This window comes from Scheffersomyces stipitis, chromosome 4 (genome assembly GCF_000209165.1).
Source record: "Scheffersomyces stipitis CBS 6054 chromosome 4, complete sequence".
Taxonomy (NCBI): domain Eukaryota; kingdom Fungi; phylum Ascomycota; class Pichiomycetes; order Serinales; family Debaryomycetaceae; genus Scheffersomyces; species Scheffersomyces stipitis.
Window position 1 is genome coordinate 1,429,108 of NC_009044.1, and position 25,159 is coordinate 1,454,266.

Consider the following 25,159-nt stretch of genomic DNA (forward strand, 5'->3'; position numbering starts at 1 on the left):
CTGGTTAATCACTGAGAGCGAAGAGCCTGGAGAAAAAAAATACTACTGTTCGAGGAAAAGGCCCGATTCAGTGCTAATTGTACAGTCTCTCAATATTTCAGGAAATAAATTTTGAAATGTATCTCTCTTATTTTGACCAAATTGAGAAGTCAATTAGAGCGTCTTCTCAGAATGTAGTGTATTGCACTGTTTGGCTAGAACTCTTTGTAGACTCTGTACTTCAAATCATGAATTCGTCTTTGGGTTTAGCTTTGCCAAATTCGCAAACTGGTTCTAGGGAGTTTGGAGTTAGATAAAGAATCTTATATTCACTCTTATCAGCAGTATCCGCAATTGTCACATTCTTGTGAATTTATCCGTAACTAAATAGGAATTGTTGAAGCCATGTATACGACTTAGCTTCAAGAAACAGAAGAAAACGGTTGACAGCCGCAAGCTTGGGCAGTAACTAACTACAGAGAGTGAGAACATTCTCTAATGAATCCAAAAGTAGTTCTTCAGGAAACTCTTCCCTTGAAGTTTGTTCTTCATTCCAAAATTGTTAGCAGGAGAATTTGAGTCAGAGAGATGATAAAGAGCTGGCCCCAGTAGATTGTAAGAATGGTGCGTTCCCTACCTGTTCATTTCCATCGCCTATATAGAAGGAGCATCACCTGGATATTCTCTGAATTATTTAGTGTTGTAAAGTGGATGGAGTAATGGATAGAATTTGTTATAATCATGAATACTTCGAGAATATATCGAGAATAGCTGGGACTGTTACGATCATAAAGCAAAGAAATTATACTATTAGTCAAGCATGCTGTCCAGGGAAATGCTCGTCTGCTCTGACTAACTATGTTTCCAGTACCGTAGTTGGGAATAAGAGATAGAATACCACTCAATCACTCTCGTGAATAAAGAAAGAATTGCGTACTATTACAAGATGTTGCATATTAACCTTATAGATCCGGACTTGTACAGTTATATCGCTTCACCTTACATCACAACTGATCTATTTCTATCTTGCTGTGAACATCTCAAGTCTCGTCTCAAGTCGTTCTTCTTTTGTGCTTTGTGAAATACCATATCCGTCTTTGGAATTCCCAGAATCTGTGTAGAACATCGACTTTTCTTGTTACTTTCTTTTGGTTCTTGGAAGAAGGTTCACATTTACCACAATTGTAGTATTTTATTGTGAATATACCATTTGTTGACCATCTGAAGTGCTATAGATGGTTACATCATCACCTTCCTTTTTTGTAGTGTCCCTTGTCTAATCCACAACTACTCTATTCTATTAAATAAACTATTTTCATCTGGAGTGATTCGGTCCAAACGAAGAGCATCTAAATGTTAGAAAGTCTCTTTTTTAAAATAGGTCTTCAATATATGGAAGGGCCTTGATGAGCCATTCCACGACAAACAGTAGAACATATTCCGAAAAGTACGTAAGAGACTCCATATGTTTTGCACCCAAAGGTTTTGTAACTCTTTCTCACGTGAATCTGTAAGAGATATCTAGTGTGAGGTAAAAGAGAGATATAAAATGAATAAAATTTTCAAGTGATAGATCACGTGTAATACATTAGGGCTCCAGCCCCAATGACCGATTATCGTTCCTCTGGCAGTACAACCAATGTCTTCAGTCGTGCATACAGAGTTCAGTGCGATATTCAAGAAACGACAACAATGTCGCACTGCCCAGCTGCAATTTTCAGTGAGTGTTCCGTACCTTTGGCAAAATGTCGCACGCACCCAAACTGGCAGTCGCAGCTTCGAAAAAATTTCCCATGGAGCTTAATAAAAATTTTCATACATTTAAATTGTTATACTCTTTTAATCCTAGACTAGATAGACAACAAGCAAAACATCTACAATGGTTCGTTACGCTGCTACCTCTGCCAACCCAGCCAAGTCTGCTTCTGCTCGTGGTTCCTACTTGAGAGTTTCTTTCAAGAACACCAGAGAAACCGCTCAAGCCATCAACGGCTGGAACTTGGAAAAGGCCCAAAAGTACTTAGACCAAGTCTTGGACCACCAAAGAGCCATTCCTTTCAGAAGATACAACTCCTCCATTGGTAGAACCGCTCAAGGTAAAGAATTCGGTGTCACCAAGGCTAGATGGCCAGCCAAGTCCGTCAAGTTCATCAAGGACTTGTTGACCAACGCTGCTTCCAACGCTGAAGTATGTATATTGAACAGTCGTCCGACTATATGAAACCTTAGATGAAAGAAAAATATGATCCCGTAGTATGGATATAAAAACGAGAAAATCTTTCTGTTCAAGTCATAGATATAAATCCATTTCACAACATTGAAAAATTTTCAGAATGTCATCAACAGAAGGAAGAACTACAGAATCAGTAAAATAAGTGCAACCAACGATCTAAACAAACGATTCTAATCAGGTATCTTAATTATCGTACAGTTTCTATCCCATTTTCATATTCCGATCCTTTTTCATCCATGCTACATATGTCATGATTCTTCATCTAAGATCTAATCAAAACGTGAAACGTGAACAATTACTAACATATTTTTAGGCTAAGGGTTTAGACGTCTCTAAGTTAAAGGTCTCTCACATCCAAGTCAACCACGCTCCAAAGCAAAGAAGAAGAACTTACAGAGCCCACGGTAGAATCAACGCTTACCAATCCACTCCATCCCACATTGAATTGATCGTCACTGAAGAAGATGAAGCCGTTGAAAAGGCTGCTGAAACCAAGAAGGTCAGATTGAACTCCAGACAAAAGGGTAGATTAGCCACCACCCAAAAGCGTTTGACTGCTGCTTAAATATATTTATGAATATTTCTCCTAATATAATCTTAAATATCAAATAAATATAACGTTTCGGATATTGATTATGGAGGTTCATAATTATAGGTGACTCGCCGAGTCGATGGGTTTATCTTGTGTACAATTAATATAGTATTCTAAGTTCAAGAGATGTAGTGTAAGATCTAGTAGTCTGGTGCATTCTATAATTAATTACACAAGCAAATGCCACAGAATTGGAAATTTTCAAAAGCAGTGAAATTCGGAGCTGCTCATATTGCCTTTACTGGTTTTTGCTGAATTAGTGTAGGATGTATTCTAGCATTGCAATCTACTATATGACCAGAATCTAGTATACTTCTACTTATATGCTGTAGCGACATGCAGGAGAATTTTTCAGTCAAAAACCTGAGACATACTCCAGTACCAGATATCAATAAAAGAAGACACACGGACACATTCTCTACAGAAAATATATAGTAGTTCATCCTTCCACTTATAGCCAACTTGCCTCTTGCATTTTCTTTGAGATCAACCTTAGCAATCTCTACAATATTCCCTTTTTCTATTATACACCCTTGCCGCAGTAGAAATCACCACCTGCACACGCCCAGCCAATGGAAGAAGCGAAAATTACTTCTTTCTCATTGAGGCCATACAAAATATGAGAAAAACCAACTACATACAACTATTGGCATTTGTATTCTTCACACTACACCAACACTAGTATCATACACAATGGGTGGCGCTGGACCAAAGACTTATATGGGATGGTGGGGTAACATCGGTTCCCCAAAACAGAAGTTCATCACCATCTACACCGTTTCGCCATGGGCTACCAAGCCTTTCAAGGGTGCTGCCTACAACGCTGTGTTCAACACTTTCAGAAGAACCAAGAACCAGGCTTTGTACGTGATTCTTCCTTTCGCCATTGTGTGGAACATCTGGACCAACGCCAGAGATTACAACGAGTATTTGTACACCAAGGCTGGAAGAGAAGAGTTGGAAAGAGTCAACGTCTAGATGGCTGATTCTTTTTATATACGTATCACATAGCATGTCATCAGACACGACGCTGCTAGTAGTACAAATGATGTTACTGCCAGTGGTTGTGTCTGCGCTTCTCCTTTGATATATTTATTTCATTACGGAGCTTTGCACCGATCTACATAGTTAATTAAGACATTCCTGAATTATGAATTGTGTGTAGAGAGAATAGTAGATAAGATTGTTGGTATACTCCTTAACTATATGATATCAACTCAATGCTTTCCAGGGAAGAAGATATACTTGTCTGTGTGAACTATGATATCTGTAAATGTATACAATACCCTACATATATGGTTGTATCTATATCCATTAAGGCAACTTCTGAACTTCTATATCTTATATACATAATCTACAAGTCTACTATCAAAACTGTGAAGTCTCTAATAATATTTATTAATGTAGATATACCAACATTCCAATACAGAGATGTATAGCCTACTTCGAACGCTTGTACACCTTGGCCAAGAAGGCAGACAAAACTTCCTTCTTCAAGCCTCTGGATTCGTCAACCTTTTCAATTTGTGATCTCAACTTGGCAACAACAGCTTCTTCGTAGTCGTGGTAGACCTGTTCAATGCCTAATTCCTTGAACAAGTCCTTACATTTTTGTTCAGAAACGTCGTCCTTCTTTCCGTAGTTGTTATCCAAGAGCTCACGCTGTTCCTTGTTTACACGGGAAAGAGCTTGGTTGATGACCCACGAACATTTGTTGTCCTTGATATCAGTTCCGATCTTGCCGATCTGTTCTGGGGTACCAAAGCAATCCAAGAAGTCGTCCTGGATCTGGAAGTACTCGCCCAATGGGATCAAGATGTCTTGCACTTGCTTCAAGTCTTCTGCAGAGTTGATGCCTGACATGTACATTGCCAAGGCTACAGGTAAGTAGAACGAGTAGTAGGCAGTCTTGAAGATGACAATAAATGAGTGCTTGTCCAAGGAAAACTTGTCCAAATCAACCACATATTCATCAGCAGTGACTAAATCCAATAACTGGCCCAATTCCGTCTTGAAGGTGACTTCGTGGAACAAGTCCAACAAGTCTACATAGTACGAGTCGTTTCTGAAGTGCTTCTTCAACAACACGTAGATGGCACCTTCTAACATGAAGGAATCGTTGATGGCAATGTTTCCTACTCCTTCAGCCAAGTACCAACATGGCTGGCCTCTTCTGGTCTTGGACTGGTCCATCATGTCGTCAGCTACCAAGAAGTAGGCCTGGAGCAATTCAATGGCCCAACCCAAAAGAGCTACCTTGGCATATTTTTCGTCATCCAACTCTACGGCGGTGGTCTTGTTCAAAATACAGTAGGTATCAACTACGGATAAACCTCTGTTCAACTTTCCTCCTGGGGTGTTGTAGTCTAAGTTCTTGACAAACCAATCTACAGCCTCTTGAGGCATATTGTAGCCGACCAAGACCTCCTTCAATTCTTCAACCAATTGGTCGAACACACCTATAAATCTAGCTCTAGAAGCCTCTTTGCTCATGTTGACGAAGTGTTGTTTTTTTGGGACGGAAAAGCAGAAGTCAGGAAAAGAACTTTCAGAGCAGTTTTCGTATTTTGCTATTATATTGGTCGTATAGATTGGGCGATATACGCGAATTTTCACCAATTTTGGTGTGGTAGCGCGAATAATGTCCTGTCCAATATTATACCATAATGAAGTGAATATTTTCAACGATCTGGTAGATCCTTTTCTGACGATTTCTGAAACCTTTTTCAGGAAAATCTTTCAACTAAATAGTTGGAGCAGGAAGTTGTGCAACTCGTCTTATCCTCGTTCTGTTCTATTCGTCGGAACATAATCTTACTAAATAGTCTAGTTGTGTACCTGCATGTATGTAACGATTGCAAAATTCTTATGATATCCATTCTATTTCACAAGAACTACGAAGTCTTCATTCTAGTACATTCAGACCGAGTAACTTCTTGAAATCTCTCACAGCAGCAACTTCTGATTTCTTGGTTTCTTTACTTTTCTTCTTTATTTATACTAATATACGGTACAGTCTATAAACGACTAGTTTCTTCTCGAACGCTTGCTCTTGCCGGGTCTGGACTGCTTGCCCTTCATCTTCTTGGACGAAAAGCCACTGACATCAGCTGAGGATGCAGCATCGTTCTTCCTCATTCCTCTCTTCTTACCTCCACTGCCATACTTCGAGTCCTTGGCCATTCTCTTAGTATTTGGCTTTCTTCTCTTGTTGTCACCAAACTTGTCTTCTCTGGTGGCTTCTTCCAAGGCGATCTGGAAGTCGTCGTCGTTGGATAACTCGTTGGCGCCTCTCTTCTTCTTCAACGACTTGATCTTGTCCAATGTCTCTCTCTTCTGCTTGGCTCTTTCTTGTAAAGTAGCGTTCTGTACCTGTTTACCAAACTTCTTCAACAGTCTTTGCTTCTTAGCTTCTACGGATGCCTTCTTATCGGCAGCTTCTGCCAACAATTTGTTCTTCAATTTATCCATGTGTTCGTCACTTTTGACCATCTCGGCAAAGTAGTCCATGGGTCTGGAAAATGGTACTTTCAACTTCAAAAGTGTAGCTCTGGCTTGTGTGACGGCATCCAAACCTTGCTTGTAAAATGCCAACTCTCTCTCAGTGTCATCATAGATATCTTTAATCTCGCTTTCTGTCTTTTCGGCAGACACAATGGATTGGTGTTCAGTAAATGCATGCTTGGCCCATGGCAACTCGATACGGGCCAACGAGTCCTTCAAGGCAGCCATGTTATTTATCGTGAGTTTTGTGTGAGGAACTATATCGGCATCAGAGTCGTATTCGACATCTGACAATGGAATATCTTCTTCTTCTTCGTCATCGTCTTCATCTTCATCTTCTTCTTTTTCCTCTTCATCGTCGTCATCGTCATCATCTTCTTCTTCTTCGTCATCATTTATGTCACTTTCGCTTTCACTGGCAGCTAATCTTTCCAAGTCCAACTCTTCCTCCTCATCTTCCTCTTCTTCCTCCTCTTCTTCTTCTTCTTCTTCATCTTCTTCCTCTTCTTGGGCTTCTCTGGCTTCAACTTCTTCGATCTCCTGCTGCATCTTCTTCAACTTTCTCTGTTCCTTCTTGGACAAAGTGGTGCTTTCATAATCGTCAGCGGCCTTCTTACCCTTCTTCTTAGGAATTGGAGATTCAATAGGAGTCAATGTAGGCTTCACTATTTTCTGGGGAGTGTTCTGTTCCTTTATTACGGGTTTCGACTTGGACTTATCGATAGCAGCAACAAGCTGCTGGCTCTTCAACTGTGCTTTCAACCCACTTCTTGCCATCTTGAATGCTGGATACTAGTAAGAATATATTCCAATTGACTATGAGCATACAGAAAAATTTATTAGTGCGATGGGATGAGAGATGCAGATATAATTTTCAGTCACGTGCACATGTTTTACGTGGACTCTAAACTGTTGGTGGAAGCAAGAGTTATAGAATATAGCGTGGGTGCTGGCTTATGAACTTTCAAATATCTGAATATGGCATTATGCTCTATATCTGTACTTATATATATTTACTACTTTTTCTATCTCCTATATTCGGGTTTTTATGGTGTATCTTCTACTTCTTTTTTTGAATTACTGCGAAAAACATCTCGCATATTTACTATCAGTTATTGAAAGTATAGTCGATTTCATTAAGGAACCGTTTGCCTGCTCCATACCTCCACCATCTGCTGAGACAGCTGAACACGTTGACGTCGATGGCAGAATCGATTACTTCACCATCGTTTCCGCGTTTTCTACAAACACACCGCTTCGCAGCTATCACATCTTTGGAGCTAGGACAGGCTAAGTATGGAGGATGGTAGTAGCCTATATCTTCGAAATGATGGATCAGGTTCTTGTCTGCCAACAAATTGAGTCCTATGGAATGGACCGGAGCATCTCCCCAACGCTCGTAGTAGAACCCTCCGGCCCTGTCTAGAAAGTCAAAGTACTTATTGTAGGCTTCTCCCCGGAAGAAGTTGAGATTTCCGATCTCAAAGTTTGACCAGAAATGGCACAAGTTGTAGTCACTAGACGACTGTATGGGTGTAACCCAGTGGTTAAGAGACAGCTCGTTGGTGGTGATGAACTTCAACGAGTTGTTCGCATGGATAAGATCAGGATATGTCTGCATAAATTTCTCCACAGTGGGCCAGAGCGTCGGTATTGTATTCTCGTACTCATGGATGGCTATTACAAATCCATAGATTTTATTGTTGGTACGTAGCAATGTAAATGGATCGTATTGGAAATCACACATGTATTCTACATCTGGCTCGACTCTAAAATACCAGTCATAGTTCAAAAGTCGCTTCTGCTTGTAAAAATAACCCGAATTGAAGTGGCACATGTTTCTGTATGATTTCAGAAACCCATATATCACATCAGTGGAATTAGCAATGTTCTGCTCCACTCTCTCGTTATCAATGAAGTCAGGCATATTCCAGTCCAGAGACGGTATCAACTCGTAAAATGTCTGACTACTAGCCATAAGCATTGTTTGCTCTATAAACTCTTCAGTAAATGGTTCATCGTTCAAGAAAACCCAGGGATACTTGTACTGCCTGTTGAATCTGTCTTCCAAAGATCTCATCGAAGAAAGTGCTCCTTCCAATTCTCGATTTCGAACCAACATAACCATTGTGGCATTCTCAATTCCTACTTGGGTACGATCTCGGTAAAGCATGTCTGCCTCAAGATAGCTATTCGAGGCTAGCTTCGGCTGACCTTTCTTAGAGGAATCATAGTCTTCAATCTTGGCTCTGATACTGGAAAAGCATTTCTTGATGTCAGAAAACTGATCTCGGTACAGTAGAACGATGTAGTAGTATATAGCAAATACTAGGGCTAAAAGAGCATATCTTAGCCTGATCCCAGGCATTGCTACATTTCAAGTGAAGAGAAGCAACGGGCATGTCACTTCAGTAGAAGTTATGGATCTTGTATTGATGGAAAATAAGATACAGGATCTTTGGTAAAATGGTTTCCGAGGCTGGTAGCCTCGGATTGGACGTACGTATTTGCCTAGGAGAATAATTTGGTATTCGCTGGCCATAACTCGTTAAACCACGCAATAAAATTGCAGGGCAAAAAGACTATATAAACCTCGTGGAATCCATTCTAGTTTAAACAGAATTAAATAGTTCTTTAGTGATTAATACAAGTCCATATCCATTAATCCAATTCTAAGTCCAAAAGGAAAACCGGTCGCAATATACAGGTTTCCCGTCATGTATATGTAGTCACGTGATTTTCTTGAATTCTTGTAGAAATGAAAGTGGAAGGAGACAAGCATATTGGACAAAGGCAGGAGAAGGCTAATAATGACTATAGATAGAAATATATTAAGATAGGAAAGGGGTTTAGATGATATGGTGATGACAAGTTTTCTAGAATACATAATTTAATAAGAATTGGAAGAAAACTTAAAGAATTGGTAAAAGAATACTAACGTAAAAGCCTGCAATTTCTCTTCCTAAAAAGACTACCTAATATTGAAGCCAACAAACAAGACAGCTAAGTAACGCCTATTATCTTACAGTCGTTCTTTTATTTCTGTATTGTAATTATGAGATAGCATAGGATAGTATGGATGGCTGCGAAAAAGCTGAAACAGACCAAGGACAGAGAGTACGCAACGCCAAATAAAAAGAAAACAACCAATAACAATACGAGAAGTTGTAGCATGTGTTTAACTCATAACAGACTACTATACTTATCCCCTATCATCCATAACTGAGAAGAATACCCTATGTAACTCTCGCCATTCATCCACTAGCTAACTCGGGATTGTTCCATCACTCACGTGACTGCACAACTACCCAATAACAGTGCGACAAATCGAATTACCAAACAATTAGCTGAAAAATTCTTATTAAAAACCAAACCAACTCAACACAATACTACCAATTCGACAACAAATATTACAATGCTTCGTTTCAAGAGTCAAACGACTTTCAAGCGTGGGTTGGCTACGATTGCAGATGCGGCTGCCAATCCGAACCGTGTCCACGGAGGCTTGAAAGATACCGACAGAATCTTTCAGAACATCTACGGCAAGTATGGCCACGACTTGAAGTCTTCAATGAAGATGGGGGACTGGCACAAGACCAAGGAAATTATTCTCAAAGGCGACAAGTGGATCATCGACGAGATGAAGAAGTCTGGATTGAGAGGAAGAGGTGGAGCTGGTTTTCCGTCTGGACTTAAGTGGTCTTTCATGAATCCTCCAGGCTGGGAAAAGAACGTAGGACCCAGATACTTAGTGGTGAACGCCGATGAAGGTGAGCCAGGTACCTGTAAGGATCGTGAGATCATCCGTAAGGACCCCCACAAGTTGGTAGAGGGCTGTTTGTTGGCAGGAAGAGGTATGAATGCTACTGCTGCTTATATCTATATCAGAGGAGAGTTCTACAACGAAGCTGTTATATTGCAAAATGCCATTAATGAAGCCTACAAGGCCGGATTTCTCGGTAAAAATGCTTGTGGCTCCGGTTACGACTTTGACATCTACATCCATCGTGGAATGGGAGCCTATGTTTGTGGTGAAGAAACTGCTTTGATTGAATCTATTGAAGGTAAGGCAGGTAAACCTAGATTGAAGCCTCCTTTCCCTGCTGGAGTCGGTTTGTTCGGCAGACCCACAACTGTAGCCAATGTCGAGACGGTTTCCGTTGCCCCAACCATCTTGAGAAGAGGCGGAGACTGGTTTGCTTCATTTGGTAGAGAAAGAAACCAGGGTGTGAAATTGTTCTGTATTTCTGGACATGTCAACGAACCATGTACCGTTGAGGAAGAGATGTCGATTCCATTGAAGGAACTCTTAGAAAAGCACTGTGGTGGTGTTAAAGGAGGCTGGGACAACTTATTGGGTGTTATCCCCGGTGGTTCTTCCGTGCCTATCATGACCAAGGAAACTTGTGACAACATTTTAATGGACTACGATGCCCTCAGAGACGTTGGCTCTGGTTTGGGTACGGCTGCTGTCATTGTCATGAACAAGCAGACGGATATCATTAGAGGTATCCAGAGATTCTCTCACTTCTACAAGCATGAGTCGTGTGGTCAATGTACGCCATGCCGTGAAGGTACCACTTGGTTGCAGAGAATGATGGACAGATTCCAAGAAGGTCAAGCTACCGAAAAAGAGATCGACATGATCTTCGAGTTGACCAAAGAGATCGAAGGCCATACTATCTGTGCCTTGGGTGATGCTGCTGCCTGGCCCATCCAGGGATTGATTAAGTCATTCAGACCAGTCATGGTAGACAGAATCAACGAGTTCAAGAAGAAGAATGAGACCATTGGCTACGGTGGTTGGATCGACGGAGGTAAGGTGAAAGAGGGTGTTGTAATCGACAACCCAGTTCCACACTCCCATTAACTTATCCTAAAACCAACACCATTAGAGCACCACCATCCTGTTAGCATACGCAACAGTAACAGTAACAAGTACACTACGATTCGCTGTCTTTGACAGCCCTGCATTTATCTTCATAGTCTATTTATGTAAACGACATTAGAGAGCAAAGTGTAGACCAAGTAAGAGAGAGAAAATTAGTGAAATAACGAGAATACGAGAGTATAGAACAAGAGAGAAGGAATCTGATTATAAGGAAAGCAAATCGAGGATATGTATCTATCTAAACTCTAATTATGCTTTGGTGATTCTGATATCTTCCGAGAATACCTAGTAGAATTCGTAAGATTCATTTTGTTATTTTACGAAATTCGGAGTTCTCGCTAATTCTCGTGCCGTACCAAGAAAGTTAGAAGCTAAAAGAGATAAGAGGGACGCCAAAAGAAGCACGCAAAAAGGCACCAATACTCATAAATAGAACATGAGTCTGAAAACTCGTAGAACCAACAAGACTCTCTTTGAAGCAACTTTCTTCTCTAACAGTTCTACAACTTTTCACTCCTATCTACCCCTCTCTTCTCTGTTTCTGACATCTCTTCCCTATCGCGTTCTTTCTATACGCACACTACCAGATCCAGTCTGAAAATTTCTGTCTAGTATTCGTTTTCTTCTTCCAGACACAGCCAACACACCCGAAAAGAGCCGTTTGACTTGTCTGATCCAAAATGAGACTCCTGAGTGCCTTATTAGTGTCTGTTGTAGCATCAAGCGCTCTCGCCGCTCTTGTAGCTGATTCCGCCGATGCTGGTGTAGCTGTAGGAGCTGCTGCTGCACCTTTGATTGCTTCTGAAGACGAGAACCCCGACATCATAGCCCCCAAAAAGAACAATAACAGACTAGGAGTACAGAGTGTCATCGACGAAGATAACGATCCAACTACCGCTAATGCCAAAGGGTCTATGGAACCATATGGAGCTTCCAGCGCTGACTCCTCTTCAGACGATGAAGACAGTGATGGCTCCCATAACTCGTTCTTCATGTCAGTTTCGATGATTATCGTGTCTGAGATTGGTGACAAGACATTTTTGATTGCAGCATTGATGGCGATGAGAAACTCTCGTTTGGTGGTATTTTCCGCTGCTTTTGCATCTCTTGTCGTCATGACAGTGTTATCAGGTATCGTCGGCCATGCCTTACCTTCGTTGATCTCTAGAAGATTGACCCAGTTCTTGGCTTCTATATTGTTCCTTGTATTCGGAGCCAAATTGTTGAATGAGGGTTTGGCTATGTCTAAAGAATTGGGTGTAGACGAAGAACTTCAGGAAGTCGAGGATGAAATCGCTTCTTCCAAATTGAATGCCCAAATGGACGATGTAGAAGGTGGAGCTTCCGAGATTTCAGCTCAGAAGCAATGGTATATAGAAATAGGTGGCCAGATCAAAGACTTGGCTTCGTTTGTGTTGTCGCCCATCTGGATTCAAGTGTTTGTGATGACTTTCTTGGGTGAATGGGGTGACCGTTCCCAGATCGCAACTATTGCTATGGCTGCTGGATCTGACTACTGGTTCGTTATCTTGGGTGCTATCGTGGGCCACGGACTCTGTACCGCTGCTGCTTGTATCGGAGGTAAGTTGTTGGCCAAAAAGATCTCCATGAGAAACGTCACTTTAGGAGGCGCTGCAGCCTTCTTTGTGTTTGCTATCTTGTATTTCTACCAAGCTTATTATGACATCGAAGGTTAATGCTCATCATGCTTATTATGCTCATTACGTTCATTATAGACTGGTCGTTGAGACCAAACACTTTACAGCTTTCGTAAGTAGTTTATTGTACACTATCATCTAATATAAGTTGATGCTTACGCTGAAATACACTACCACTAGATTTCCTTATTAGATTTCTAAGATAGCTACAACCTGATCTTCAAGATTACTCTTCTCTAAGTCTATGTTTTGATGAGTACGTAGTTTCTTCATTATTGCTCTATCAGTGCACTCCGGTGCACATGAACTTGAGCACTTGGTTAGGACTCAAGCCCTTTTTACCTCCAGCAGTGATCCTAGCCTCGGCATCATCTACAATTCGATCCTGTTGTTTTTTCTCGTGAGTTTCCTTCTTTCCTTCTTCTGTTTCCATGTAGTCAAGCTCCTCTACTGTATGGAAGCCATAGAACTGGAATTCATCTCTCAACTCCTGAACCTTGGCAAAACACCACTGTGCCATTTCATCAGCTTTCTGTAAACTCGAGCCTCTCTCAGCCTCAACCTTTTTGAGAGCACTGTCCATCCATTCGTCCACTTCAGGTAACGGTTTCTTTCTCAATAATGTCGTTAGTAAACCTTCCTGTTGTGTAGTAGGAAAGAGAGGAGTAGGATAGACATTGGTATTTCGGAGCAATTCATCGTTATTGCTGAGATTAGTAGCAATGGAGTTGAGTTGGGTGATCAACACCTGGAACTGGTTCTGGAGGTGGGCATAACTAGGTAATTTCACTTTATAGGGATGTCTGTTGTGGAGGTTGATTTGTTCAGCCAACTTTCTCAACGACAAATGCACCTGGTTGAGACGGTTTCGTATGGCTTCTAGCGAATCGGTGGGGATCTGTGAGTTGTCCACCTGGATGTTGAGGCTGAGAGCATTGTTTCTGGATCCTGGTGTTTGACTCATGATTAATTGAGTAAAGACTGAGACTTAAGTTCTAAAAAGTTTATACCGATATTAGATGAATTGTATAATGATTGTTCAAATTTAATGAGATACAATGATGGGGATGTGGTCAATGTAGTTTCTAGAATGGAATGGGACCGTGTTCGTAGATTGTTTAGAATATTAATTAATTGTGAAGACACTGAATGTTCGACAAGTTGTAAAAGTTTTGAAATAATTCAAATCTGAAAATGGAGGGTCTTAAAAATGCGATCTGGATATTCTTAACATTTCCATAAAATTTCAAATGAATACTATTTCTTGTAGAAACACATCAAACATAGATTGATATTCTTGGAGGTACTGCTACAATACTCAGAATAGACACTTTACCTGAACATTTTAGAGAGCTTCGAAGCCTCTCTAGATATCGTCTTCACCATCACTTTAAAGGTCTTATATTCATTACAGTATGATACGAGGTAATTGGAGTCTCTCAGCCGAGCTCAAGAAAAATGAACGAAAACAACAGCAGAAGGTACAGAATAGACAGAAACAGCAACACAAGAAGGTTAAACTCGCATCCATAGATCCTATACGGTTATATTATCAGATCCAGAGACTTGAAAAGTCAGGTGAACTTTCAGACAGAGACCAGAAGTACTTATACGGACTCAAAGAGGACTGGGATTTCATTGTCAAGAACAATCTCCATCAGACAAAATTGAAGCCGTTTCTCGAACAGGAACAAAAGAAAGAAAAGGTAAAGCAATTGGAAAAGACGAAGCTCCATGGTCTGAAGTCTATCTACTTCAACCCAGAATTAAATCCACTAGGCAAGATTCCCAATCCGGATGCTTTGCCAAACAAACCTATTCATCCGTTGCCGAACTTTACCAAGCCATTGAAGAAGGAGGACTTAGAAAAATACGCTGTAGACCCACTAATCAACCAATTGGGTATTGTGGTACCAGAGGGAGACCCACCTCGATTCTACAAGTTGGTACAGAATACACAGAAAAAAAATTACGAAAATCTAGGTGCCAAAGCAGAGATTTCGTCCTTCAGACCCACCAACACAAGAAAACGTATGAATGTAGAAGATAAGGACTCAGGCGAAGAAAGTCAAGAAATTGATAGTAGTGATGACGAAATGTCTGAAGAAAATGAAGAAACTGAAGGTAATGAAGAAACCATAAGTTCTGAGCTAGCATACGAGGAAGAAGAATACCTAACAGAAAAACAGTCGAAGAAACCGAAACTTGTATGAATTATATACAAAGAGATGATAATCTCTTATGAACAAGAAACGATAGATATATATAGATATATATAACAAAACCAACCTTCATGAAGAACGAACCCAAGCAAATATGTACAAGATATTACGTTAGAAAGAGCAACATGTCTCTCAAATGCTCATGACAATAAACGAACTACAAGCTCCCAGGTGCCAAACATGATGATGGAGTTGGGCACTGTTCTCAACAAGTGTGGAGTCAAACCTCCATACATGCTGGCAAGACCCTCTTCCTTCAACACCAATTTGAAGCATTGGATCAAGCCCGTGTACTTCGGCTTACCTGTGGACTCCAACGGAGCTTGTCTCAAACGAGTTCTGACCACTTCATGAGGATACGTAATTAAAGATGCTATGAACTTGGCAGCACCGGCAGCACCAGATCGGGCAGACCATTCTATGATGTGGTCTCTAGTAGTTTTACTACTAGGATCATCTCCATGTAGAGCCAACGATCTTCTGTGGATAAACATCCGCATCTGTTCGTACAACACCCATTGCAACGTCGATTCTACACCTCCCAAATATGAAGCACTCAAACCCTTGTAAAGGCCACTGAATCCTTCGTGCTTGATCACATGAGTGAGGCAATCCCAAGAGCTTTTATAGTGTTTGCCCTTAGTTTTGTCCAACTGTAATCTGGTCTTGATCAACCAGATTGGATTGGTAGCTGTCGAGGTGACAAAACCGGCGTTTATACCGGCTGCCAAATGAATCCAGGTGGCTTCCTGGCCCTGGTTGAAGTTGCTGGTCAAGAACTCTTTGGTAGAGCCGTATGTGAAGAAGTTGATAGAACGAGCAGGTATCACACCGACCAAATTTGGTCCCAAACCTTTGAACAAGGCCCTAGAACCTTCGCTCACATACAATTCCCTAATAACGGAGCCTGTTTCCTTCAAATGCTGAAACATCTTGATTACAGGGTTCGCAGACTTAGGTGTCTTGTTGTACATGGCATGGTAGACGTCTGATTGCAATCTCGTTTTCACCACATCTAAAGGGCACGTTACTATGGCACCGACCATTCCCCCGATACCACCAGCTACAAAATGGACCCATGGCTTCACTGGTGTCTTTTCTACTGGAGATTGCTTCTTGTCTACTACAAATTCTTTGAACTCCTCCTGACTGCGGAATGTCGATGACTTCTCATCAGATACCAAAAACGAATACGACTCTTGGGCATCCCGCTCCAATTCGGCAAGTCTTTCTTTTTGAGTCATGGCGAACGGACTCTGCCTCGAAACTGGAGAAGATATTAACTTTGGTGGTTTAGGAACTACTATAGTAGTGAAAAATTAGATGCTACTGCAAAAAATTCAATATATCGAAAATTTTGTGGTCTGCATATAGGTCAATAATTCTTCCGTACATAACGGCTGCGAAGAGTACTAGAATAAGAATATGAGAATTGAAGTATCTGATATAATTGCAGAAATCATAGAAATCATAGAAATCTTTAAAATCATTGAAATCACGATATCATACAAATATGAGAGTTTGAAAGTGAAAAATCGAAAGATTGGAAAAATTGATTGTAGTATTATGATTTCATATTTTTCCGTGTTATTCACTTCATATAATCAAGGCATCACTTCAGTAAGTTCACTGCATCACTTAATCTACATTTTTCCAAATCAATAACTTTTACTGTTTATAAATACTATAGTACATAACTCCACCACCACATAACCGATTTCACTTAAGCGTCTTGATGAAGTTGTCGAGGTTGTATTCATCCTCATACTGGGACTCATCCCATAAATCAGCCAACTCACCTACAGCTCCAGCTGCTTTGCCTGTAAGACCTCCAGCGACGTCCTCCGGAACTCCACCACTCTCTCCTCGTTCATCCTGCTTTGCTTCGACATCTTCACTTTGCTTAGAAGCCTTTTCGTCTACTTCGAAAAGATCTAGCAACTGGTTGGTATCCATCGAAGACAATCCCGCATTCTGCTGGTTGACAATTGTAGAGGCAATGTTGATTTTGAACTTCTGCAAACCCATTATCTTCTCCTCAAGCGTATCCTTCGTGATCAATCGGTAAACATTCACCACTTTGGTTTGTCCAAGTCTATGCGCTCTGTCCATAGCCTGTAAATCACTCATAGGATTCCAGTCGTGTTCTACAAAGATAACGGTGTCGGCACCAGTCAAGTTCAAACCTAAACCTCCAACTTTAGTAGTCAATAGTAACACATCAATGGAAGGATCCTCATTGAACTTACGCACTATTCCCTGTCTATCTCTGGGATCAGTGCTACCATCCATCCTCATATATGTAACCGAAGGCATATACTTCTTCAACAACTCGTTCTCTACAATGTCAAGCATATCCTTCAATTGACAGAAGATCAAAGCTCTATGTTCAGAGATCACTCCCTCAGATGAAATCAACAGTTGTTGCTGTTTTCTTTTACTCTTGGAATAATCGCTATCGTTTACTCCAATTCCACATTCTAGCAATAATGCTTGCAAAGATAACAACTTGGGTGAATGCTCGATACTCTTGAGGTCAGATTTGCGGGAGGCCAAATATTGGGTCACCTCAGCATATTTTGGATGATCGGGATTCAAAACCAATGCTGGATGATTACACAATTTCCTCATGTATTGCAAGGCTTGGAAAACATGCTGCTTAGCTCCTTGTTCTCCTTCCTTGCTCACTTCTTCTTGGACAGTCGACTTCTGCTTTTGGGCAAAGTCCTTGTACAACTTTTTCTGTAAATCGCTCAATTCACAGTAGTAATCTTGAACAATTTTGGGTGGCAAGTCTGATAACACATCTTCCTTAAGACGACGTAACATAAATGGCAAAACCTGTTTGTGCAACGACTCCAAAGCTAATGCTCCAGCTTCTTGTTCCTTTGAAGAAGTTTTGCTATTACGACTAGCAGCTATAGGTTTGGCAAACTTTTCATGGAACACTTTTTCAGTACCCAAAAAACCAGGCATCAAAAAGTCAAACAACGACCACAACTCCAAAACATTGTTCTGAATCGGAGTTCCAGACAATATCAAACGGTGTTCTGCTCTGACTCTCTTCACAGACTTGGTTAATTTCGAGGCCGCATTCTTAATGATATGACCTTCGTCTAAAACACAATAGTTGTAATCATGAGAGGTAACAAACTCTACATCATTACGGCAGACATCGTAAGAGGTAACTACAATATCAGCATCAGGAATCTGACTTCTCAATGGCGTTCTAATACTGGGGTTTCCAGCATAGATCAACACCTTCAAAAATGGAGCATATTCATTGATTTCCTGCTCCCAGTGCCCAGTTAACGATGGAGGACAAATTACCAAGGTGGGCAACTTCCGGAATTCAGCTGCCTGCGTTTCTTTGAATTTCTCAGATCTCAAATAGTGATCAGAAGAGACAATACAAATGGTTTGCAACGTTTTTCCAAGACCCATATCATCACAGAGAATACCATGCAAATGGTACTTGTTCAAGAAAGCCAACCAGTTAACACCTTCTTGTTGATACTTACGAAGAGTAGCTTTAATGGTCACCGGCAAGTCGAATGGTTGGATCTTCGTGGGATCCATCATCTGTTGAATAAAGTCTCTTTCTCTGTCTCTACCCTCCAACAACTCTTTTGGCATATCTTCTGGATCAGGAATACCGGCTTCCAAAGGAACCAACTTGATGATTGCTGCGAAGGTGGTCGTAGCCAAAACACGAACATCGTGATCGGAATCACTCATTCTTCCCAAAACTGGAACAATCAAGAAAACGATATAGGGCAATATGTCAGAACCCATAGTTGAAGAGATGTGGTATATGGCTTCAATGGCACCTTGTCTTTCTCTGACCCGACCAGCGTTATTCAACATGGGCAAGATATACTTAACCAAATAGGTGAATGCCTTCGTTGGAACAACAGAACAAATAGTTGCAAAGCATTTGGCACATGAGTAACGGAAGACAGAATACTCAGATTGCAATCCTGGCAACAACAAAGGTAGGAACTCGACAACTTGGTCGTGCAATGACTTATCTAATTTAGGCAATAAAGCACGAAGAATTCCCAAGGCATCGATGATACTTTGACCTTTCAATTCGTCCTTGACCAATTCTTCCGAAATCGAGTTCTCCAACAACCTCAAGGGTTCAAGCATCACTTCCTTCAACTTTGGAACTTTCTCAAACAAATCAGCATTGTAAATCTTTAACAAAGCTTCCAACGATAACAGAGCCCCATTCCTCTTGATCTTGGCTTCATGAACAGCCTTCTCATGGGCAGCTATATCTAGTGGATCCGTCTTAGCTTCTTCCTTCTTCAACGACAATATATCGTCTTTGTAGATCACGTTATGATGGAATTCTGGAACTTCGGAAGTGTCTACACACAAAAAGGCACACAAGTTCTTGACTATCTTGTCAGCAGCACCCTTCTTACCAACTTCATTCAACTCCTGAATCAAACGACCTACAGCATCAGCAGACTTCTCTTGTAAAAGAAGAGTTTCTTCCTGTTTGATACTGTCCATCAAGGACCTGATAACTGGATTGAGTTTCTTGGGAACTCCCGATAATGCAAGAATTGAGGCGGCGTACGTCGAGAGAATACCAACTGTTCTACTGGAACGAGCAGCTTTTGCTTCGTCAATTGCAACGATGATACGATGTCTGGCATCATCAAGAGCTTGATTGGCAGTCATTCTGTACATGGCAGACAAGTTCTTCTTCAATTTATTGAAAGTTTCATCTATCAATTTCTCCGCATTCTCAATTCCGAAAGCTCCAGGTCCTGCTTCTGACTCACCTTGTACCACTACTGGTAACTGTGGAATCTTTACTGGTGGGACTTTGGCTACAGAGATGAAAATGTCAAACAATTGCAAGCAAGAAGTTCTTACAGCTTTCAAGGTTGGAACCAATTCTCGGAAATAAGGTAAAGACTCAGGATCTTGTAACACTGTACCTAGTGGTTCTGAGAATAGTTCAATAGCTTTTGGAGACGGTGACAACTTTCTAGCTTTTACGGCTTGAGCATACTCCTGAACTACCAAGGCAGCAAGCAACCTTGGAGTGGAGTGTGGCGACTTCAAATACGAACGAAGCAATTCAAATATATCGTTCAATTGAGAATCTGAGGAAATAAATGACATGGTGACACCAAAAGAATGTGCAGCAGCACTTTTTGTCGCCATGAACTTATCGTATCCAACTAACATAACATCTCCCTTAAAGATAGGAGCGTCAATATTGACTCTAAGTTCTTCCCCAATCGGTATATCAGAGACTTGTTCAGTAGCGGACTTTCTCTTGCGACCACGCTTTTCATCATCGTCGATGGCCCCGAGAATATGACCAGATGGACGAACGATCAAATTGGTATTCATTTGATAGTTGTGTCTCGCTATACCTACTGGGGTCATTAACAAAATTAAGAGTGGCTGGTATTGATCTTCAAAGAGCAGATCCATCGAAGGCAAATTGTCATTGCTGTTGATTTCAGCTATCAATTTTTCGAAGACATCTATGGATAACTGCATGACATCACGATTCTGCTCAACAAGTAAGTTCTGAAAAATCAATCGCAATGCTTTTGAATTGATCCATGTCTTTGTGGTTGGATCGGATATCGATAAAAATTCAATAATTGTCCTCAATACGGCTTTTCTAACGTTTGTGATCGAGTGTCTCAAAAAGGGAAATAGTCTAGGAACCAACAACTCAAACGAGTTGTTGTAGTCTTCCTGTGCATCCCTCTGCATTATTTCGATGACCTCTTGATGTGTGCACAACTTGGCCAATAAGTCCATGACAGAACCAATGGATGCGGATAAATCATCACGTAGATTGGTTAAACAATCCCAGATGACAGTCAATAAAGTGTGAATTAGATTCTTTTTGGTAGAAACAAAATTCGAAGCGATAGGAGTAAGCGTCAATGCAGCTACAGACTGGACGTCATCATCACTCTCTTTCAATCCGTGGAGAACCATATTAACCACTTGATCCAACAATTCGGGATGCTCCAATAGAACATCCGTTCTGACGCTGACAAAGTATCTTACACCCAACATACCTCCATGCTTTGCTTCCCAACATTTAGTTGTCAAACCAATTTGGAGTACTAAGTCGTTCAAACATTGGAAAGTTCTCATGACGGTGATGTTATCCAAATGAATCAATAATGCTGCCAATGTTTGAGCTCCAGACTCTCGCACTGGAGCAACTACAGTATCAGAAACGTAATCGCCAAATCTATCCAAGGAGAATAAAGTGCAAAGTCTGACAGCTAAATCCTCCAAGGTTGCTGCGTTGTTGGTGTCGTTGATTTCTCTGGATTTGTTCATCACTCTTCCAGCACCTTTCCCGTGTTTCTTGATCAACTCACGCAACCCCAATGCAGCACCGTGTCTTATTTCCCACTTGTCGTTAAACAAGTCGTCTAAGAGCAATTCATAGACACCCTGGAATTGCCACACAAGTCCAGCAACTTTACTGTGTTGCGATAACAAAGGTGATAATTCAGGAGCCTTAGCTTCTACAACCAACTTTTCACCGCCTTGTTGTGAGGTGATGTCAAATTGCGGAGTCTCTGCTGCGCCATTCTCCTCGTTGAGACCTTCACCATTTTCAATCATTTGTCGTGATATGGAACTCTGAGAAATGTCTACTTGTTTTACTCTATTGGCGTTTGATCTGGCATTCACCTTGGCTCTTCTCTTTTGCATTGCTTTCAACCTGGCACTGGAGACGGGCTTGCCGGAATCTGTAGATTCCTTCAATATATTTAATTCTGCTTTGGCTGACGTCGGCGTACCTGGGGTAGATGCAAATGGTGTGGGAGGAGAAGCGGAAGACTTGGAATTTATTTCTTCTTCTTCGTCTTTTATGATGGAGGTCTTTCTTTTCTTGATTCTTCCGATAAGCGAGTTCTCGTCGCATGATGATGGGTCCGGAATCTCGTCCGACTTCGTGGCAAGCAACCGTGCTCCACTCTTTAGTATTTCTGCGAGATCAAACGACGCAAACGACACCAAGCTGCTCAAGTTATTGTCCAACTTTTGGAGCTCTTCGTCTTGTTCCAACTTTATTTTTATGTGATCCTCTTCTTCTTCCTGTTTGACCTTGATGGAAACGGTTTCGTCCATCTCCTTTTTGACAAACGCTTCTTGCTCCTGTTCTTTTTTTATAGCCTCTTCGGAATTCGGGTCCCACACATCGGCGTTTTTCACAATGCCACCAAATGCTCTCGCAGCCGCTATTCTTGTTTCCCATTTGGGCGACTTCAAGTGCGGATATACCCGTCCCAAAAGCGATAGTATCTCTTCTGGATGCGCTGCAGCGAGATCCGACAACTGGTCCGCGGCGGTATTTCGGATGAAGGGGGTCGAACCCGTTTCCAAAAGCAATACCAATCTATCTAATCGAGACATTAATTGGTGTGTATGAGATGCTGAGATAGGAACTGCTATGATACATGGAATAAAGAACGAGATGCAATCGAACTGCCAAAAGTGGGATGTCTATAAATCCAAAAGGAGCCACTGGAACGATCTTGACAATGTGTCGACGTAGAATGCTGTCTAGAACGAATCTAGAGTGGATGTGATGTGGATCTAGAAGTTGGTGTTTTTCTGCCACTAGATCTGCTACTAACTGAGTATAATCTGTATACAATATGGTATAGAGCCTGTAGTTCTGAGGCTGATGACAAAGTGTCCGAGAACCAGGAATGTGACTCGTTACTGGAAGAGTTGTGAAGTCAATTGAAAACAAACAGACTGTCACTACTGCAGCCACACGAAGGTGTTGGAATTGTTTTTTGCAGACAGAAAGTCAAACACAGATGTTTTTTTTTTCACAGCCAATTACCTTTTCGATTTGGAGAAATTGTAGATGTATTTATACTTTTAGCAACACTTGTCGCGCTGTTGGTAGATACACGACTTTAACATGATGCTCTGGAGTGATGAGAGGACGGGCAGGTGAAATTATGTGAAAGGAAAGGAAGAAGGAATTGGAAAGAGGAGCGAGGGTGCTGAGATACGGAAGTTACAAAGATAAAGTTGTAAAGTGAAATGGAGAAATTGTGTTGAAAGCAGCAATTTTGATGGCATTTATCTTTTGCCATCAGTCCGATGACGTAACAAATGACATAAGCGGAGATGAGCTCATACGCGTAGATAGCATATACGGACGCAGAAGAAGGAAAGAGCTTTACAATTGTAGGAATAAACGCTACTAAGAAAGTTACTTGTTCCCTGTGAAAGAATGTCTGATATTCCACGGAAACGCTGAAATTTGGACCGTCCTACTAAAATTTGAGTATCGCTCTTAGTTAATGCTTAACTATACGGAATAGGAGGCTTTCCAAGAGAGCTAACAGAAAGCTTGAGAACTGTCACAATAAATACCTACAAAGAATCCTGCAAAACGCGAAGTCTTGCAAACGAAACACCTTCTATCGAATATAACCTCACAAGAACAATCTCCTTCAGCAATCTAAAGTCCCATCTCCTTTAAACGAAAACCCTACCCAACTTCTAGTGGTAGCGCCGTTGAAAAATCGTGCGGCTCGTCCTAATAGAAGCGACTCCTACAAGTATTTACCATATCATGATATTCATCATATATACAGAGCTACACCTATGAGAACTTCTTCTCTCTGGAAGACCTGACCTCGCGCTTCTTATCAGCAACCTCGTCCTGCTTGGCGTTGTAGTGGATGTTGGTTTCCTGGTTCATGGGGTTTTCTGGCGACTTCTGGAACTCCTTGAATGCCAAATGCTTGATCTGCTGTAATCTCAAACCTGGGTTCTCCTTTCTCAACTCTGGGATTCTCTTCTCTTCGAAAGCAGAGAAGGCAGCCTTGACTCTTCTCTCGGGGTGTCTATCGATATCCTTCGAGCCCACACCTCCATCACGCGATGTCAATGCCAATGCTTCCAAAGCACTGTCTAAACCACTAGCACTTAATTCGGGAACGTCCTTGTTGAAGTCAAGGAAATCGTCGATCTTACCTGCTCTTCTAGCTGCGACCTTGTTGGCTCCTCTCAGCTTCGAGTTTGCAGGCTTCAGAGGCAATGCGGCTTCTTCGGCTGCTAATAAGGCATCTCTTTCAGCCTTTTTACGGGCTGCTTCTTCTTTCTTGAACTGTTCATCTTCCTTCTTTTTGTTACCCTTCTTAGAGCCATCAGACCATTTTTCGGCTTCTTGAGATTCTAAGGCTTCTAATTCTGCCTCTTTTTTCTTGTTGGCGCTGTCAGCCTTTCTGGCGTTTCCAGCGGCCTTCTTAGAGTTTTCACCCGTCTTCTTAGCCATGATAATCGAGAATTGTGTTGAATTGAAACTAGAAGATGCTGAAAAAATAGCGAAATTTCTCCATATTTCGCAGTGATTCCGAAGACGGATGAATTTTCCTCCACTTTAGTATAATGGGAAGTAAACGTATATACAGGTCTAGAATTTCTATATGTACGGCTGCAATTCCCTTGGATAAAATTTATTCAAATTTTCAGTATAAAAGAAGAGTTAATATATAAATTATATATTGGAAACAGTCGGAAGCAACAGGAGCTTATATACCCTTGATATACCCCTGTTTTAGTATGGAATTTGTAACATTGCGCCATACTCTGTTTAACAATGAATAAATTCCTTTCTTTCCAAGGAAAGGACGATCCTGCATACTTTCCATCACTCCCCTAAACCTCTACGAACTGAGTTAAGTCTTAGAGGTTTCTAATTCTCTAATGGGCTTTAACCTCTCATCTCCTCTTCCAAGTATGTAGTTCCTGAAAGGTTCGAAGCTCGTATGGCCTAATGGTTTGGTGAAGAAGTCAGCAATATTTTTAACGGATTTAATGTAGCGTAGAATTTTATTTCCCTTTACATCTTCCATCGTCGGAAGGATCTCCCTGATTGATTTTAGGGTAACATCAATATATCTGCTCTTATGCGTAGTGTTCTGATTATAACACTTGGCAATGACAGCTTGATTGTCTTCCCATATTGTTACTTTCTTGATTGGAAAACCTAGTTCCTTCATCATTCTTTTCATATTAACCGTTTCATCGATTGCAACTCCT

The 25,159-nt window shown here is 41.1% G+C and overlaps 12 protein-coding genes across 12 annotated transcripts; 5 read left to right on the forward strand and 7 right to left on the reverse strand. All coding sequences in view use genetic code 12, as the record gives it.

Moving 5' to 3' along the window:
- The first annotated feature begins 1,828 nt into the window (after positions 1-1,828).
- RPL17B (60S ribosomal protein L17) lies at positions 1,829-2,925 on the forward strand. Its single transcript, XM_001384195.1, has 2 exons — positions 1,829-2,167; positions 2,526-2,925. Exons 1-2 carry the CDS (start codon positions 1,859-1,861, stop codon positions 2,775-2,777), a joined length of 561 nt encoding a protein of 186 aa, XP_001384232.1. The 5' UTR covers positions 1,829-1,858; the 3' UTR covers positions 2,778-2,925.
- A 334-nt stretch (positions 2,926-3,259) lies between these two features.
- Positions 3,260-3,953, forward strand: QCR8 (ubiquinol-cytochrome-c reductase chain VIII). The gene has a single exon (XM_001384196.1). It carries the CDS (start codon positions 3,498-3,500, stop codon positions 3,780-3,782), a length of 285 nt encoding a protein of 94 aa, XP_001384233.1. The 5' UTR covers positions 3,260-3,497; the 3' UTR covers positions 3,783-3,953.
- A 229-nt stretch (positions 3,954-4,182) lies between these two features.
- Positions 4,183-5,319, reverse strand: ERG20 (arnesyl diphosphate synthetase (FPP synthetase)). Its single transcript, XM_001384534.1, has one exon. The coding sequence runs from the start codon at positions 5,295-5,297 to the stop codon at positions 4,245-4,247; it is 1,053 nt and encodes a 350-aa protein (XP_001384571.1). The 5' UTR covers positions 5,298-5,319; the 3' UTR covers positions 4,183-4,244.
- A 512-nt stretch (positions 5,320-5,831) lies between these two features.
- On the reverse strand, positions 5,832-7,085 carry EBP2 (EBNA1-binding protein homolog; the record flags this gene model as incomplete). Its single annotated transcript, XM_001384535.1, has 2 exons — positions 5,832-6,809; positions 6,837-7,085. 2 exons carry the CDS (start codon positions 7,083-7,085, stop codon positions 5,832-5,834), a joined length of 1,227 nt encoding a protein of 408 aa, XP_001384572.2.
- A 331-nt stretch (positions 7,086-7,416) lies between these two features.
- On the reverse strand, positions 7,417-8,676 carry KTR2 (mannosyltransferase; the record flags this gene model as incomplete). The annotated part of the gene is made up of 1 exon (XM_001384536.1): positions 7,417-8,676. One exon carries the CDS (start codon positions 8,674-8,676, stop codon positions 7,417-7,419), a length of 1,260 nt encoding a protein of 419 aa, XP_001384573.2.
- A 1,047-nt stretch (positions 8,677-9,723) lies between these two features.
- Positions 9,724-11,178, forward strand: NUO51 (NADH-ubiquinone oxidoreductase 51 kDa subunit, mitochondrial precursor (Complex I-51KD) (CI-51KD); the record flags this gene model as incomplete). Its single annotated transcript, XM_001384197.1, has 1 exon — positions 9,724-11,178. One exon carries the CDS (start codon positions 9,724-9,726, stop codon positions 11,176-11,178), a length of 1,455 nt encoding a protein of 484 aa, XP_001384234.1.
- An 857-nt stretch (positions 11,179-12,035) lies between these two features.
- On the forward strand, positions 12,036-12,896 carry PICST_45794 (predicted protein; the record flags this gene model as incomplete). The annotated part of the gene is made up of 1 exon (XM_001384198.1): positions 12,036-12,896. A coding segment is annotated over one exon (861 nt), but the record flags the coding sequence as incomplete, so codon positions are not given.
- Positions 12,897-13,140: 244 nt separating this feature from the next.
- PICST_44472 (predicted protein) lies at positions 13,141-13,767 on the reverse strand (the record flags this gene model as incomplete). The annotated part of the gene is made up of 1 exon (XM_001384537.1): positions 13,141-13,767. A coding segment is annotated over one exon (627 nt), but the record flags the coding sequence as incomplete, so codon positions are not given.
- A 505-nt stretch (positions 13,768-14,272) lies between these two features.
- On the forward strand, positions 14,273-14,827 carry PICST_13009 (predicted protein; the record flags this gene model as incomplete). Its single annotated transcript, XM_001384199.1, has 1 exon — positions 14,273-14,827. A coding segment is annotated over one exon (555 nt), but the record flags the coding sequence as incomplete, so codon positions are not given.
- A 205-nt stretch (positions 14,828-15,032) lies between these two features.
- PICST_83067 (predicted protein) lies at positions 15,033-16,323 on the reverse strand (the record flags this gene model as incomplete). The annotated part of the gene is given in 2 exon segments (XM_001384538.1): positions 15,033-16,194; positions 16,207-16,323. The coding sequence occupies 2 exon segments, from the start codon at positions 16,321-16,323 to the stop codon at positions 15,220-15,222; spliced, it is 1,092 nt and encodes a 363-aa protein (XP_001384575.1).
- A 475-nt stretch (positions 16,324-16,798) lies between these two features.
- Positions 16,799-22,904, reverse strand: MOT1 (transcriptional accessory protein involved in TBP (TATA-binding protein) regulation helicase MOT1; the record flags this gene model as incomplete). Its single annotated transcript, XM_001384539.1, has 1 exon — positions 16,799-22,904. One exon carries the CDS (start codon positions 22,502-22,504, stop codon positions 16,799-16,801), a length of 5,706 nt encoding a protein of 1,901 aa, XP_001384576.2.
- An 813-nt stretch (positions 22,905-23,717) lies between these two features.
- On the reverse strand, positions 23,718-24,392 carry PICST_36051 (predicted protein; the record flags this gene model as incomplete). Its single annotated transcript, XM_001384540.1, has 1 exon — positions 23,718-24,392. One exon carries the CDS (start codon positions 24,390-24,392, stop codon positions 23,718-23,720), a length of 675 nt encoding a protein of 224 aa, XP_001384577.2.
- Positions 24,393-25,159: the final 767 nt, after the last annotated feature.